At 32.9% G+C, this 17,986-nt stretch overlaps 1 protein-coding gene and 1 non-coding gene across 2 annotated transcripts; both read left to right on the top strand.

The window, feature by feature from the left end:
• The first annotated feature begins 10,928 nt into the window (after positions 1-10,928).
• On the top strand, positions 10,929-11,002 carry TRNAV-CAC (transfer RNA valine (anticodon CAC)). The gene has a single exon. It is a non-coding gene; the product is annotated as a tRNA-Val (tRNA).
• Positions 11,003-11,042: 40 nt separating this feature from the next.
• On the top strand, positions 11,043-17,178 carry LOC142610319 (PRA1 family protein A1-like). Its single transcript, XM_075782123.1, has 8 exons — positions 11,043-11,491; positions 11,959-11,999; positions 12,112-12,190; positions 12,293-12,379; positions 12,458-12,546; positions 12,683-12,754; positions 12,837-12,961; positions 16,851-17,178. Exons 1-7 carry the CDS (start codon positions 11,334-11,336, stop codon positions 12,938-12,940), a joined length of 630 nt encoding a protein of 209 aa, XP_075638238.1. The 5' UTR covers positions 11,043-11,333; the 3' UTR covers positions 12,941-12,961; positions 16,851-17,178.
• Positions 17,179-17,986: the final 808 nt, after the last annotated feature.

Below are 17,986 nucleotides of genomic sequence, written 5' to 3'. Positions count from 1 at the left end.
CTAATGGCCTGTTTGGATGTTTAAAAAAGGAGGGGGAGTAGAGTAGAGGGAAGGGGAGTAATTCAATTACCTTGTTTGAGAGTTTTTTAATGAAGGAGGGGGAGGGGTTTGAAGGGGTTTCAACTACCTCCAACCCCCTCATTTTTAATTCCCTCAAATTGGAGAGATTTGGAGGGAGAGTAGAGCACATAAAATTATTGATAAAGTAAATTACCTAATTTACCCTTATTATATTTATAAAATTACAATGTTAAAAACAAGGGGAAGGGCTAATTACTCCCTTCCCCCTTACTAATTATAAAAACATCCAAATAAGGTGGAGGGTAATCATTCTCCTCTACTCTCCTCCCCACTACTCCCCTCCCCTCTACTCTCCTCCCTCTCTAAACTCCCAAACAGGCCATAAGTAAAATGGCCATGAGAATGCAAGGAAAGGCTATAAGAACGCAAGGGTAAGTCGTGAACCACAAGGAGGGGATGCACTTATGTCTTGATTTCAAGAAAATCCTAGTGTCTCTAGACCAGTGTGGCCGATACCGTACCCGTACTGGCCGTACCGGCCGGTACATACCGTACCGGTCAGTGCACCGGTACCAGTACACTTCTATATTGTACCGGAAAAAATACCGGCCGTACCGGCCTATTTTGGGCAATACCGGCCGGTACAGAAAAAAGCTTTTTTTTTTTTTTTTTGTAATTTTTGAATTTTTGTAAAGGCATAATGGTAACTTATTTACATTAACTTCTTAGTATTATTTGTTTTCTTAGTATGCAATGAACAACTAAGCTTTCTATTTTTTATATTGTGTTTTTTTTTCTTTTATTTGATACTAAAGTCTAAAACTATGAATAATTTGTTCTGAATTGAGGTAATATTTTATAATAAACTTTTATATTTACTATAATATAAGTGAAATATTATATGTTTATAAACATGGTTCTAGAGATTTTGGTATGTGTGTGTGTGTGTGTGTGTGTGTGTATATATATATATATATATATAAAATAGCGGTAAACCCGAAACGGTACACCGGTATTGACCAGTATCCGAAATATATCGTACCGGTGGCCAAACCGGTACAACCTCCGGTACGGTATTGACTTCCTTGCTCTAGACCCCTATATGCCCTAAGAGTGTTCCGCAGGGACGAGGAATACCTTACTATTGTCCATCTCCCACATGCACATGCACATGCCAAACCTCTTAATTATCCCCTTAAGGTCAAATAATACATGAACAGTTGCTAGGCTTAATTGAGCAGGCTTGTGGCCTAAGATACATAGAGCAACTAGGTACGTTATAGGCAATAGAATAGCCTAGTGGTTCATATATCTCCATTTGTTTCTAGTGACAATGACACAATAAAATGGAACACATTTCATGGTTTTACACTCCAGTTTGCGGAGTTGTTGAATTATGGATTTTGTGAACAAAGAAAATTTCCCAATTCTTTGACTAGACAAGCATTTGTATGGTACGACACAAACTTGCCCCCAAACTTTTCTATACTTGGGCAAAAATGGAAGAAAAATTCCAGACACTTTGCCCTGCATAAAAATGGGTGTATCAATGGTGGATTTAGCTCAATTAAAAACAAAGGAGTTGGATAAATTGTAGATGGTTCAAAAAAGAGTTAGAATGGGGTATTTAACAATTTTGCCAGAGGTAGAATATGTGAAGTTAGCTCAAGATGGTTTGGATTTCAAATTGAGGAAGTCTTTCCTCGATTTTATTTGGTCTATAATAAATACTATCTTCTAAACACGTGTGTATTCGTTCTTTTTTTTTTTTTTTTGTAAAAGTTAATAATTTTCATCTATATAAAACCAAAACCTCTGAAACTGTCACAATTTTCCACGTCTACACAATATTTAAATAAAATTATTATTTTATTTAAATAAAACTATTTTTGTTTAGTTCAAATTTAACAAAGAATGAAACTCTATCTCTCTACCAAATCCAACTTAAACTCAAATTCATCATTATTATTATTTTTGTTAAATCCAAACTTAACAAAGAGTGAAACTATATCTCTCTAATAAGTCAAACTTAAACTCAAACTCAAACATTGATATATATATATATATATATATATAACCGAAGCAAAAAACATAGACTAACGTAAAAAGAAAAATGCAATCAATTTACTTCAACTTTCTTCTTTGATTGATAAATTTATGTCGAATTTTTTTACATTGTTATTATTAGGGCTGTCCAAACAACCCGCAAGACCGACCCACCCGGCCAAACCGACCGGAACCGAACCGTCCGCCGCCCGATCCGACTACTCCGGCGGTCGGCGGCGGGTCCTCACTTTACAAAACCGATTCCGGCGGATCGGGTGCGGGTCTCTTCCTCCAATACCCGAGCCACCCGACCCGACCGCCATATATATGCTAGGTGATCTAAAATCTTCAGTTCTCACTCTCAACTCAGCTCTTCCTCTCACGATCTCTGCTACCCTTCGCCGATATGACTCGTCTTCGATCTATTCCTCTCCATCGTCGACCTATGCCTCTCCATCGTCGATCAGCGCTCTTCGTCGTCGACCTCCGCTCTTCGTCCCAGCTTGTTTCATCTCTTAGGTTCGTTTTGCTGTGGATTTGTGGATCTGTTTTCTGGGTTTTGTTCTTTGGATTTGTAGATGTTTTTTGGGTTTTTGTTCTTTGGATTTGTGAATCTGTTGTTTAGGTTTGTAGATCTGCTCTTTGGGTTGTAAATCTGTTGATTTTGTTCTTCAGGAATCAAACTTTAGTGTTTGATCTGTGTATTTCGGTCGAAATCAAAGCCGACCGCCGCCCGTCCGCTCCCCGATCCGACCCGACCGGTGGCTGTTCGCGGTCGGCGGCGGGTCTGAAAATTCTCCACCCGATCTGACCGGGTCGGTTGCGGGTTGGGCACAAACCCGACCCGGACCGACCCGTGGACAGCCCTAGTTATTATTAGTAAAATTTCAATTCAACGTATGTGGATATTTGTTTATATCTAAGATTTTCTTTCTATCTTATTCTTTTGTTATGTTTAAAATTGATTTTTTTTTTGAGTATTTGGGTTCTTCTCCATATTTATATGGACATTGCTTTCATGGGTTTGGTTTTTAGCTTGAAATTTCTACTAATTTTTTTTTATTTTTTATATTGTACATGGCAGATAAAGTATCTCTATTTTATTGGAGAAAAATCAAAGCTGCAACTTATGTCTTCCAGCTTAGGGAAAGATAAAATTTTATTTGGTATGTTATATATAAATTTGTTGAATTTGGTTGAAGTTTTTAGTCTTGGGGTTGATCTTAATTCTTCATCTTAAATACCTTTTATTTAGGTTCATGTGATTTTTTGTTTTCCTATTAAGAGCTATGATTTTTGTTTGATTAATTATTTGTTTGGATTAATTTCAATTAATTATTTGTTTGAATTCAACATAAAATATAATGGAATTAGGTATTATAATTTTGATATTGTTCCATATTTTGAATTGTCTATATTGTTATTACTATGAAAAAGTCATATTACTACTCAAATTTGAAACTCAGTGTGTTTTCCTCATATCATGGTCTTTGTTCATATATTTGCAGTTTATATTAGTTTTGAGTATGTGTGTGTATATAACTATTGAGAGTTTTGCTTTATTAATTTAAGAATTGTAAATTACTTTGTAGGTTTCGGTAATTATGCACTTGCAACTCAATAACGTTCAATGTTAAACAACACTTCTAAACTATGGAAAAGTATAGAAGTTAAATATTTCTTCATTTTTTAAAAAATAAACTATCTAGCTAGCACAATGTCTATTTACTCATTTTCGGATTTTTTTTCAAAGTCAATAATTTTTCCGTGCATCGCACAGGTTAGCGACTAGTTTATTATAATTCGAAATTTCTACGTTTTCTAATTACCTAGGGTTATGATTAGATTTAAATGAAAAAAATTATTTTATCCACAAATGCATAACACTCATCACACCATGAGTATTTTTATGATTGGAAAATATAGCAATCTCAAATTATTAACCTTCAGAAGAAAAAAAATAGAAAAGTTTCTGAACACGCCCATAAAATATAACTTACACATGAAGGATTTTTTTTTCCGAAGTGCTAAATCTGGGACTACAAATTTTACTTTAAAAAATTCTTACATAATAATATAAATAAAAAAACATTTGATGAAAGGAATTTATAAAACTACAAATGTTCAGCTGCAAGCATACTTCTAAGACCTCAAAGATAAAATCTGCAAAAAAAATAAAGAAGGAAGAGCCATTTAAAAAAAGAAAAAAAAAAGAAGAAGAAGAAGAAGTGACCTACCCAAACTCATCAGGAACCAACTGCCAAATCCTCGTCTTCTTTCTCGATGAACCACCATTTTTTTGGGTGCATGGTTGTATTTATAAAAAATAAAGCTTTGAGAAACCTAACGATAACAAACAAAAACTCATCGTATACCCAAAGCAACAAAACTAAGCACACAAATATTCAAGCATGACTGCATGAGTGATGAATCCTTAAAAAAATTAAAAAAAAAAAAAAAAGATTAAAAAGAGAGCATAATAACAGGGACCTTTCTCATTCTTTTGCCAGATCCTAACCATGATAGATTGTGGATTGTTTGTGGCAGGCTGGCCCTAGACATTTTGGGGCCTAAGGCGAGAACTAAAAATTTGGCATTTTTTATACCTATATATTAATTAAATTAATGTTTATTTAATATTTTTATATTATAATATATTTCATTTAAAATATATTTTTCTTGCCTTTTGAAATGCAAATTGACTAATTAAATTTTTGTATTCAAGTTCTTCTAACATCTCCTTTTCAATCAATAATATAGTTAATCCACTTAATCTTTCTTGGGATATTGTCAATCTTAGATATGATTTTATTAATTTTAATTTTGAAAAACTTCTTTCTGCAGAAGCTACTATAACAAGTATTGTTAGTAAAATCTTATAAGCAATGCATGTATTTGGGAATGAATTTAATTTTTTTATATAATTTAGTATGTCAATTGGAGTATAATCTTTTATTTGTAAAATTTCTTTTAAAATGTTTAACTCTGAAAATAAATCTAAACCATCAATATCATAATAAACATCATGATCATAATAAATCTAACTCTTCTAAATTATTTTGAAGTTCATTATCAAGATTTGTTGTATTGCAAAATTGAACATCATTGTTATCTTGCAATTGTATCATTTCATTATCTTCTAACTCTTTTTGGTGAATTTCTTGCCCATTTGTGATATTTTCATCTAAATTTTGTGTTATATTTTGTTTATTACTAATAACAAATTTATCCAATGATCCTTTTTGAGACTCAATTAATTTTTCTTTTTCTTTTTTTCTTTTTTTAAGTTTTTCATATCCAAATGCATATTTTCTAGTAGACATTTCTAATCAAACAATATATTTATAAAGACTAAAATAAAAAATAACTTTCAAGTGTAGAGCAAATGAGAAATAGAACCTGATTTATATAGAAAGTATTGTTGTAGTTTCACCGAACAATAACAAGTTTTTAACAATTTCAACCTGCATAAATAAAGACTTATTTAATATATTACCACTAACTAATATATATATATATATATATATATATATATATATATATATATATATATATATATAAACACAATATTAAAATTTAACAAAAAAAAAAAAAAAACACAAGCATAACAAAAATTTAAGCACAACTTTAACACTAGGCTTATTAATTTATAGTACCCACCCACAAAAAAACACAAAACATATCCTATTTATAATCCCAAAAAAAAGGGTTGAATCATTACAAATACGTTTGAATCATTGAAAAAATAAAAGGGTTGAATCATTAAAAAAACAAAAACTTAAAGGCCCAAAACTGTTACAAAACCAGCACCAGGGCCCAATCTCAATCTTATTACAAATTTACAAGAATACAAGTAGTGCCCAAACCGGAACCCAAATATTTATAATTTATACCTGAAGATGAAGTGAACGGCTGGTGAGTTCGTGAGTGGTGAGCAGTTGACTGATGAGTGATGAGGGAGGCGGAGAGCAGATTCGGAGAAAGAATGAGAAAGGCGGTGAGGTGGACTGATGAGGGAGGTGTCGAGGCAGTCCAGCCATCCAAGCTTACTGCCTTGCTTCAGTTCAGTTGCTTGAGCTGTTGCCTATTGAGCAGATGGGAAGTGATTCAAGTGAACAGTAGAGTGGAGAGAATCAGAGAAAATGAGAGACAGAGAGAGGCGGAGAGCAGAGAGAAAGATAAAATTTTTAGGGTCTGAATTATTTTATTTGTTTTGATTTGTGATTATTTTGTGGTTAATCTCTTAGACTGGATTTGTAGTTTATCTAGATGATTTTTGGTTTGTCCAGAGGATAACAATATTTAACTAGATTTACCAAAATTTTTGTTTTTTGGTTAAAAAGATATACCAGATTTTTGTAATTCATCTGATACTAATTTTTTTTTGTTTAAATCTAATACTAATTTTTTTTGGTTTAAATCTGATACTAAATTTTTTTTCCCTACTACCCCTTTTTTTAAAAAAAAAATTTGGGGGCCTCCCTTCCACTTGGGGGCCTTAGGCAATTGCCTAACTTGCCTAAGGGAAGGGCTGGCCTACTTTGTGGTGGTAAGACCGAGTTTAGTAACCCACCTAGTGTAATTTTGTGCATAATGGAATCTTGTTTCTATTTTTTATTTTTCAAAAAGTTATCTTTAAAAATAAAATTAAGAAGAAAATTGCCTCAAATTGATGTGCTAAATTTTACAAAAAATGAGGTAAATGTGTAGATGTGTATGTGGAAATGGAATAAGCAGTTGGTATTTAAATAAAAAAAAAAGTTAGTTTTTTTTTTTCTTTTCTTTTATAGTAGAGGTTTTTCTATTTTTTGAGTAAAAGTTAATAATTTGCATCTATTATAAATTGGGATTACTACATTTTTAATTACAAAAATACCTAGAAGTGCAATGAGTATTATGCATGGAAAAATGTTAATAATTTTAATATTTGGTACAAACACATAACACTCATCACACTCCTAGGTATTTTTGTTATTGAAAAATGTAGTAATCCCAATTTATAATAGATGCAAATTATTAACTTTTATCCAAAAAATAGAAAAGCATCTGAGCATGCGCGTGAGTGCGTGCTCAGAGGCTAGATTCTTTTAAAGAGGTTAAGCCAACATAGTAGGAGGTAAATCATCTGTGCCTTTTTTAAAATATTAATATATATATATATATATATATATATATATATATATATATATATATCTATATCTAGATTTAGGATTTTGAAATTTATAGTTTTACTCATTTGACCCTAATCATTACAATTTTTTTTTCTTCTTCTATACTACTATTTAAAAGGCTTCTTTTGTTTGGAATGAACAATTCTGTGGTAAAAAAAAAAATCCTACACTTTTAATTTAAGTAAAGATAAAACTTGGGGATAACTAAGTAAAAATGCATCTCTAACTTTGAGTAAATCAGTGTCTACAAAATAAGATTGCTTTGTATTCAAAGATTTAAATTGCTCTAACTTCTCATATACCTTCAATCACTCTGAATGCTAAGCCCACGTTTTCAAGACTTCCCCCCTTTATCAAGACTTAACCGTTTGTTTTTATTTTTTATTTTTTATTTGTAGTTTCCTTACTCCTAATCTCACGTTTTTTGTTTTTATTTTTTCAAATATTTTCTTCGTTATTTTGAATAAAAAAACACTCATATATAAAACTATTATTATAACTTCCCATCCATAAATTTAGGCACTACCATATATCTTTATTTTTTTCTAAACTGCAACCCAGTTGCCAAAACAAAACATAAATAAATGTCTTATCTTCCCCTCCATCTTTCTCTTCGATGTATAAGCAAATGTAATTTACTTAATACTCAATATTTTTTTATGTTTTCTTGCTCATGTGTTTGTATTCATTCTTACTCACATGTTTGTATGTTGGCAAAACTACATTGTTGGTCCTTAAAGTTTCTCTGTGAGTGCAATCAGTCTCTCAAGTTTTAAGTGAGCTCTATTAGGCCCTAAGTTTTAAAAATGAGTTGTATTAGTCCTTCTATTAACTTCGGTTAGTTTTTTTATTACTTTTGTGTCTAATAGAACAATGACATGTCAATTTTTAAGTGACATGTCAATTTTTAAGTGACATGACATATTTTTTATTATTTAAAAATTACACATAATCACCAACTCACAATCAAAATTGTCAAACTCTTTTTTCCGATTAGACTTATTCCAATCCCCAAACAACCCAAATCCTTTTAACCAGAACCTCCATACCAACCTCCCCAGCAATTCCAAATATTGAGCCACAACCATTGCAGACTTCATAGCAAAATCCAAATCTTATTACCAAACTCCATAACTCCTGACAAAAACTACAACGACCTAATGATCCTCTACAAGCAACATAATAGAATCAGATCTATACAAAGAATAGATCGGCTTCAAAAAGCATTGATATTCTCCTCAACTTCTTTATTGCCAAAGAATGGGTTGACTTCATTGTTCAGACCCATAAAAACAACATAAAAAATCCATATTTATATAAAAGAAACCATTTTTTCCAATTTTAATATTTGATTTGAACCAACTGTATATAATAGAAAAAAAAATGTTTCAAGATTCCATAAGCCTGCATAATTGAAAGAGTCTAACACTTGGATCTTTACAAATAGCTAGTAAAAATATATAAATAAAATAACCAAATCAACTTTCTTCTTGAAACGTTTGAGATTTTGAGTAAAACACCTACAGCCACAACCATTGCAGACTTTGTAGCAAAATCCAAATGTTATTACCAAACTCCACAACTCTTGACAAAAGCTACAACGACCCCATAATGATCCTCTACAAGCAACATAATAGATCCAAATCTATACAAAGAATGGATTGACTTCAAAAAGCATTGATAGTCTCCTCTACTTCGTCATTACCAAAGAATGGGTTGACTTCATTGTTCAAACCTATAGCTAATTACATAGAAGATCCATATTATATAAAAGAAACCATTTTTTCCCAATTTTAATATTTTATTTGAACCAAGTGTATATAATAGAAAAAAAAAATGTTTCAAGATTCCATAGGCCTGCATAATTGAAAGAGTCTAACACTTGGATCTTTACAAATAGCTAGTAAGAATATATAAATAAAATAACCAAATCAACTTTCTTCTTGAAACGTTTGAGATTTTGAGTAAAACACCTATATAGAATTTTCTTCTTGACCCAGTTGATTTGTCAATATTTGTTGTCATCGTGGAGACCAACGTGAGATTTTTACTTCATGATGAGGTCTACGGTAGTCGTGGCTTGGTTGTTGCTATTACAATGGAGGTTGACGTTGCAATTTAAGGGAAAGGGATTTGGGTTATTTGGGGATTGAGATAAGTCTAATTTGTTAAAACTTTTTTTGACAAGTCAAATTATGAGTTGGTGGTCATGTGTAAATTTTTAATAATAAAAAATATGCCACATCACTTAAAAGTTGACACATCATTGTTTTGTTAGACACATAAGTAATAAAACTAGTAAAGTTAATCGAAGGACCAATAATGCTCATTTTTTATACTTAAGGGACTAATAATGCTTGTGGGGGACGAGGATCCAAAACAATTGGTAAGATAGGTAAGGGCATTCCTGAGGAATTAGACCTCAGGAATTATTGGCAAGATGTCCTCATAAGGTTCCCACCTAACTCATGCAGAGGTAAAGAGGCCATAGTCGGCGAGGGCTTCGAGGATGCCTATTCAACCTAGGAAAGTCAAGAGTCAGAGCTAGAGGGAACATAGTGCAAACTGAGGGTGAAAAAGAGTGACTCGGCATTGAGCAAGAAAAAGAAGAAAGAGGAAGGACAAAGAAGCGATCCCCTCCGCATTAAATGCACTGCAATTACTTAGTTGACTGCATTAATGGAGAAATGACCATGAACAGTGCCCATACAGCTCATACCTTAGTGTAGAAACCTTCTAGCATGGCCTTGATGTGACAAGTATCAAGAAAGCTAAATCCTAACCCTCCAAATGTAGAATCCAGATACATTTTTGGCTAACTATATAAAGTAAAGAAGCACCTGGATCAGGAGAGGAATTTTGGGTGAAGAGAATTTGTTAGAAGAAGGACAACTACATTGTAACCACATCCTTAGACTAAACCTGGGGACGAATACTTAGCCATTCCAAGGCTTTCCCCAATTGAATATACTCATATCCCTCTTAAGATCAGTATGCCTGCCATTATTTTTCTTAAAGTGGGTATTCAAAGGTTGGCCTAGCATCCCATTCTCTTAAAATAGATTGTTCAAGAAAAAAGTAACGTGTCAAAACTCGTCAGTTCCGTTAGTGCTACTTTTTGTGTTGCCACAATGTTCACTTGAAACTTGAGGAACCAATTACGCTCATAGGGTAAATTTCAGGAACTAACGTTGTAGTTTTGCCTTTGTATGTTTGTCTTTATTTTACACAAGTTTATATATAGTTTTGAAAAGATTTTCCTTAACTCTCTTTATGTGTTCAAACTTGAAAGTATGGTCTTCTACCTTAGAATTTGTGTATATTCAAATGGTCATTTTGTATTTAAAAATACAAATAGTTTTTTAATTAAAAAAAGAGCCTTTTTTTTTTATGGGAAAAAAGACCTTTGAACACATGCAAATTAGAATTTGTTGTTATCTCATACATGGAAAACCTCTTAAATAATAGTATATATATAGATGAATAGATGCTTCAAATTGAAACAATCATATAAATTTGGGAGTTTTATTAACAAAATTAAATACTAGACTTAGAATATAATTTGGCACAAATTGTGGACTTTTTATGTAATTTATCCAAAAATAATCAGGAATAATTAATTTTTATTAAAAACAAGTCATAGTTTCAACTCTTCAAGTAAGCCTTATAGGGGAAATCAGAACACAAAGCGTCTGGGTGGTGTAGTCGGTTATCACGCTAGTCTCACACACTAGAGGTCCCCGGTTCGAACCCGGGCTCAGACATCCCTCTTCTAACATATTATCTTTTTTTCAATTTTCCCTCAGGCTCCCCCATCACATTTTCCTTTTCCCCTCGGTCTTAAAGTAAAAACTTCCGTTGTTGTGTTCACCAATGTAATTCACAAAAACGAAAAACCATTTCCTTCCCTCGACGCTTCCTGAAAATATCCCATTTCCTCTTCTTTATCACATACACAAAACATCTTCCAAACCCCTCTCTATTCCTTTCTTGCTCTCTCTATCTCTAACTTTCCATTTCCCAGGAGGACTCTCTACTTGTTTGGCTTCGTGTTTTTGCTATTCTAGGGTTTTGCACTGAACCAGAATCGACTCGATGGATTGGGGCAACGTCACAGCGGAGGATCTGATCGACGCTCTCCGCGAGGTTGACTGGTCATCGCCGCCGCGTCCTCTCTCCGAATTCTTCTCCCGATTCACCATCCCCAGATCTTACGCCAAATGGAGTAGCCGCCTCAAATGCAATCTCTACTAGTATGATCATTTTCTTTCCATTCAATCTCAGTTTTGTTTAACTCTATCACCTCGCTGCCTTGATTTTTTTCCATTGTGCGTGAATTGAATAGGTTTTGATCGTAATCGTCAATTTCTTTGTTTTCTGAGGTCCCGATAAGCATGCATGATAGTTTTATAAAATTTCAATAATACCTAGCTGAATTAGGGCCAATAGTTATATAACGCTTAGTGAAGTCTATTTTTGCCTTACAAATAGTATGTTACTTAGTAATAAGAAGCTTCTGAGTGCTTTATATAATCTTCTATGATCGTAAATTGTGCGTTTTTTGATTACTGAAAAGTGAAAAGAGTGACAAAAATTGGCTTTGAATGTACGATAGGCTCGGTTGTGTGGAGGGGTTTGGTTTTGTTAGATGACAGATAATGCATTCGTCCGTATTTGTTTTATTAGTGTTTTATCTTAATATGAAAATTTGTATTTGCAGCTACCGAACCAACTACTTCATTTTGATCACTGTCATTCTCGGTAAGTGAACAAAAGGGCTTCAAAAATCCTCATTTTTCATTATAAATATGTGAACTTGTGTGTGTGTGTGTGTGTACACTTCGCCTTTTAATATTTGAATTATGAATTGTAGGATTGGGTTTTATCCGGAGGCCACTTGCTATTGTAGCTGCTTTTTTGACAGCACTTAGCATTGCTTTCTTGAACGATAGGTACGCCGTTGTATGTAAAAGTGTGTGTGTGTGTGTGTGTTTTCGTGCTTGCTTTTGCATGCATGTCTAAGTAGTATGTACTTTTGTGCGTTTGTGTTGCAGCTTTGCGGGAACTTTTAGTGAGAAGGCAACAAGAACCGTGAGACAATTCTCTCCACATTTAGCTGCGAAGATGAGGCCTCCTCTTACGTAAGTGTGTCTGTTTATTATGTGCCTGCAATGTGCCCAGTGATGTTGCTGAAATAATTTGTAATTTTTTACTGCCAGGCCTGTTATTCGTGGACGTCCATCAGCTAAAAGAGCAATATATATTTGTGGCCGGCCTCGTTGGGTGTTTGTTTTTATATTCGCTACTGGTATATGAATTATGATTTGAACGCTTCATTTTAATATTTTCTGTATATGTTGAGAGTAGCATAAACCATATCTCACTATATGACTTATATTAGTTATTTAAATTTTTACTCATTTTCCCTTCTCCTTTTTCTGTAGTGAGTTTCATCCTCTGGTTTGTTTCTTGTGGTCTCTTAACTGTTCTATGGGCTCTGGCCATTGGGCTTCTTGGTATGTTTCATGCTGCAAATCTCACACGTTTTTTTCTTGTCATTTTGTGTGTTTTGTGGTTAACTCTCTCTCTTTCTCTCAGTCACTATCCTGCATGCAAGTTTTAGAACACCTAATCTGAAAGCACGTTTGAATACATTCCGTGAAGAATTTCGTGCGGTATGGCGCAATTATAGTGAGCTGTAGCCTACATGAACTTAGCTGGATGTGAGTAAAACTTTCCCTGGACTTTACATATGGTTCACTTCTTACCATTCACTGTGTCTTTATATAATGAGGTTCACTCACTTATTTGTGCTATGCCTTTCTAGTTTTCAGCTGTGGATGTTCTTCTAAATTTCTATATCTTGATTTTACAGAAAATTCAAAATAGCATCTCCATTAGGGCCTAAAATTTTTTGGGGCACTATGCACTCGCATAAGTGAAACCAGGGGTTGATTTTTGGATCGCTGATAAATTTATCTGTATCGTAATATAAAATTTTTTGGTTTTACTACCATGATAGATTTAAGGCATTAATGCCAGTGGGCCTAGCTTGAAATACATATCCTCCCTTTGCAAGAGCAAGGTGAAGGGTGAGGTCATGGGTTCAAGACCTACTAGATGTGGTGTAACTTACTAATAAAAAAATTAGTAATATATATATATATATGTATGTATGTATGTATGTATGTATAAAACTGAGGATAGTTCTATCTTCCTTATTTAGCACATATAATAATTGTAATTTTGGGTTTGCTTTGCTTTTCTTTTCTAGGTGAAAAGAAGGGGTGGGGTGTTTGGATTTTTGGTTTGGTTTGATTTCTCATATGTACTTTTGCGAGTCTCTGTGCGTTTGCGTGATTGTACTCTTCTTCCTGAATTGTGGCCACTTTAAGTTTGAAGATGATCGAACCTAAAATATTAGATGATACAATATAATAAAATATGAAGTAAATGTTAATGCAGGTGAAATAAAACTTGAGTGATCTTATGAATGATTTTAGATCCTTTTAGACTATAACAGATTATTTATAGAATTAAGTAATATTCAGACTGCCCCATACCCCCAGTTGGTGTAGCATTTTGGCGTGAAGTGGTTGTGGTTCACCAAGTGCCTTCAAGAGTACAGGCGAGTTCCTTAGTTGGGAATGAGATGAGACTAAGATTTATTTCTGTTGTCCATCAAAACCTAGGTTTCTTAGAGGGAAACAGAGGTAAAGCCTATTTAGGGCGTTAAAATAAATAAAACCCTAGAGTTTTTTAAGGAACTAACAAGCCAAAGGGAACATTTGTAATATTGGAACAATTATAAAAATCTCCTAGAGGTTTATTCAACATACACGTTAATCCTTATCTCTTCAAAACTTATATTTCCATCTTTATCAAAATTGTCAAATAGACTGTTTTAATAAAAACTCCAACTTCAAAAATAGAAAAACATAAATATCCTATACATTTATCTATTTATTTTTTTTAAAAAGAAGGGTTCAAGTGTCTCTCAATCTCATGTTCATTTTTTTTCCATTGTGTTTTATTTATAAAATTATAATAAGGATGAAGTTTAATTTCATTCTCTAGACACCTAATGCTATTTTTTGTGCATGTTCTTGGCACCTTTTAAACAACGTTGTTGGTCCAATGATGGTACTAAATTTACTTATATATATATATATAAATAAATATAAAAATAATGGTACTAAATTTTGATTAAGGTGCTAACGGTATTGAGTTTTGGTGCTCCTTAACTTAAGCTAGATGCCTTAATACCCTTAGCAACTGAAGTTTAATTTCATTCTCTAGACACCTAATGCTATTTTTTGTGCATGTTCTTGGCACCTTTTTTACAACGTTGTTGGTCCAATGATGGTACTAAATTTACTTATATATATATATATAAATAAATAAATATAAAAATAATGGTACTAAATTTTGATTAAGGTGCTAATGGTATTGAGTTTTGGTGCTCCTTAACTTAAGCTAGATGCCTTAATACCCTTAGCAACTGAATGTAATGTGTTTATAGGTTGTAAAAAATTTACTATATTAATATTGTTATTTTGTAGCAGAAATGACTTACCGTAAGCAAGTAATTCACTTGGGTATGACATGTTGCAGTGATAAGTGTAAGGAAACACATTTCTAAATTGTTAAGGTATTTTGGGGGTTTACTTAAATCATTAGTTAGGTGGTAGCGTACGTTAACAGTTTGTTATAGTTAACGGAATAAGGTAAGTGTAAGAAAAAGCATATATTGAAGGAGAAAACTAGCGGATTTTGAAACTAAATGGACCAGAGTGTAAATTCTTTATGTGTTTGCTATGATAAAGTAATTCACACATGTTATACTAGTAGGATCGAACTTGCGGCATCATGCCACCATTAAGGGTTGAATGCCTGTAGGGTTATAACCTATTTCAACCAAAATGTAAATCCTAATAATCCTCAGGGAGGCTTTTCTTAGCTTTTCCAATTAAATTGAAGAATAGCTATCTTACTATGATGTTATTATCTTCTACTTATATTCATCAAAAAGGGAGGATGAAACCCTAAAATCCTAGAAACAATTCTGCATGACCCTTAATTTGGACTAATCCTAGCCATGCATACTAAAGATAAACCAAAAAGACTAAAATAAATAAGGCTGCTGCAATACTGCATTAATAATACCCGTGCACGGTATTGCTAAAGTTCCTGTAAACAATTTTTTCTCCCCTCAAATTTGTCTTACATTAGTTCTCTCCGTGTTGGAGAAAATTTGGCCTCGTGTTTGGCTTCAAATCTTCCATGGTTTGTCAGTATCCCAAATACTCCTTGCCATCCTTTCTTTCTTCGTCCTCTTGAACAATTGAGAAATAAATCTCCGGCCTTAATATGCTAATAAGAAATTGTGCACTATAACCTTTTGCTATAAACTGTTCTTTAGCTTTCAACATGTGCAATAAATCACAAGGGACAAATTACCATCATCTTGCATATTTTAAAAAAATTGGCAATTTCATCCTTGCATTTTTTTAAATATTTCTGAATCAAACCTTGTTCTATGAAATCTTCAAATATGATCAAATATCATCTCTCTAGCATCATAAGAATAAAGCATATCATCATCCACTATCATATTCATAGGCAATATACTAAAGTATTCATCTATTAAAGGTAAATAATCAATCTTCATTGAAATTGGCCTTCTTGAAATTTGATCAAACATTAGTGATGTATTCCTAGTAATATGTGTGTCCGAATCTTCCATGTCCAAATGAACACTCTTAGGACTTAGACCGATCACTTGCATCGTAGATTGGAGGAAATTCCAATTCATCGAACGTTCTTCAATTTTTAATCCTCCATTCCACCTTGTGCTGCGCATTGTACAAGTCCAGCATCAGCAGAGAAGTTTCCTTCACTAAATCATAATGGTTTGCAGTTGCCTGCTTAAATCACCATCTGAGCTTCCAACTTGTCAAGCGCGCTTAGATAAGAGTATAGGAGTGGCTGAGATAGATTTTGGATTATGTGCAGTTTGAGGCAGGGGATGGTGACTGTGTGAGGTTTTTGCATGACAAGAGTGAAAATCAATCTTTGAAAGAGTAGAATTTCATGAGTGGCTGGGATAGTTTTTGTCACCACTCATAAATCATGGCATCCAGTATAAAATTTAATCCTTATGGTGACTTTTGACACACTAAGGGTCCGTTTGGGATTCGCTTATTTTGTTGAAACTGAAAATTTTTTTAACTTTTTGCTGAAAGTTCTATAGATAAAGGTAAAAGTTAGCTGAAATAGTACAGTGAGACTCATGAATAGTATCAAAAAGTGCAGTGAGACCCATGAATAGTAGTAAAAATAATCTGAATAGTAAATAAGTTGACAAAAATAATCTTTGCCAAACGGACATTAAATGTTGGTGGCAATATAATTTATGCTTATAATTACTATTTTCCTTACCTTAAAAAAAAAAAAAAAATCTTTTTTCATTACCTTATACATTTTTTATTACATTCCATTCTTCTACTGATTAAATTCATCTTGGGGAAACTTGCTATTGGTGGTAGTAATGTTGTTTGTAGTTATGCTTCATTTAAAAGTTGTGTTCTCACTCATTTGTTTTCTGTTCAGAGATTGTTCAATTCTGCAGCTCATACAGGTTATTCTTAAATTGGGCTTAGCTGCTGCTGCTTTTGGTATAAAATAATCTCTTTTGGCTGGACTGGGATTCGTAGGTGATGCGATTCTATGCATATCACCAAGAAGTTGTAAATGGTCAGGAACTCTTCTTGTTTCTGTAAAGCAAACTGTTTCCATTTGTTATCCATATGTAGAAGAAACCTTGGAGCATTTACATTCAGTAAAGCATAAACATTGCCAGAATACTGGGGCACACTTTAAATGCCCCCTAGTTGTTAGAGAATTCTATGTTGTTTAATAGAAGTTTGCCAATTGCCTATATGGGATGTGATATTTTTCAGTTTCACTTTTTCCTGATCGTTTTGTTATTTGGTTTTTACATCCTATATCACTTGTCAAATTTCCGCATGCTGACCAGGAGCTGCTTAGCTGAGGTGGTTTCTATGTTTTGGTTCTTACGCGTGTTGGGCAAATGGATGTTTTGGTTTGTTTAGTGTAAAACTAGTTTCAGAAAATGTTTTGGTACCATTGGAGTTTGTACATCGCAGGAGTACAAGTTTGCTGAGACTGAAATTGAAAGGCTGTACCTGGAAGAAGAGAGCCATATTTAACCTGGATTTTGCCTTCATTTAAGATGGATAAATTCCTTGCTCTAGGGCATGAGGTATTTAATTTGAAAGGTTTCTTATGTGGTTAGGACTTAGAAGCATGAAAAAAGGATGGAAAATGTTGGAAGATAGAAAATTTTTATTTTTATTTCGTGTGTTTGATAGGAGTGAAAAAAAAGTGAAAAGCTCAAAATTAAATTACTACTAGTATAAGTATTATTCGTGCACGGCTTGATGAAGATTCATAAGCTCAAAATTTTTAATAATAGACTTTTAGTTTAAATAGAATATAAATTTTTTTTTAAATTAAGATGGTTTTCTTTAAGAAAAAAAAAAAAAGTGGGTTGTTGTGTGAGATTTAAATTTAGAAATCTTTTTATAATAAACTTTTAGTTTGAATAGAATTTAAAAATTCTTGAAATTTAAATGATAAAGTTTTATTTAAATTAAATAATTGTTAAATATTATCCCTTAATTGAGGAAATGTGTCTTTAAGACAAATATCCATTAATTAATGAG

The sequence above is a fragment of the Castanea sativa genome, chromosome 9, assembly GCF_040712315.1.
Source record: "Castanea sativa cultivar Marrone di Chiusa Pesio chromosome 9, ASM4071231v1".
NCBI classification, from domain to species: domain Eukaryota; kingdom Viridiplantae; phylum Streptophyta; class Magnoliopsida; order Fagales; family Fagaceae; genus Castanea; species Castanea sativa.
This window is presented reverse-complemented; position numbering and strand designations above follow the sequence as displayed.

Excerpts from the sequence above, each read along its gene's own strand:
- LOC142610319 (XM_075782123.1), top strand. The coding sequence starts at position 11,334 with ATGGATTGGGGCAACGTCACAGCGGAGGATCTGATCGACGCTCTCCGC. Across the intron at positions 11,492-11,958 it reads CTCAAATGCAATCTCTACTA|CTACCGAACCAACTACTTCA; the intron begins GTATGATCATTT and ends TTGTATTTGCAG. Across the intron at positions 12,755-12,836 it reads TCTGGCCATTGGGCTTCTTG|TCACTATCCTGCATGCAAGT; the intron begins GTATGTTTCATG and ends TCTTTCTCTCAG.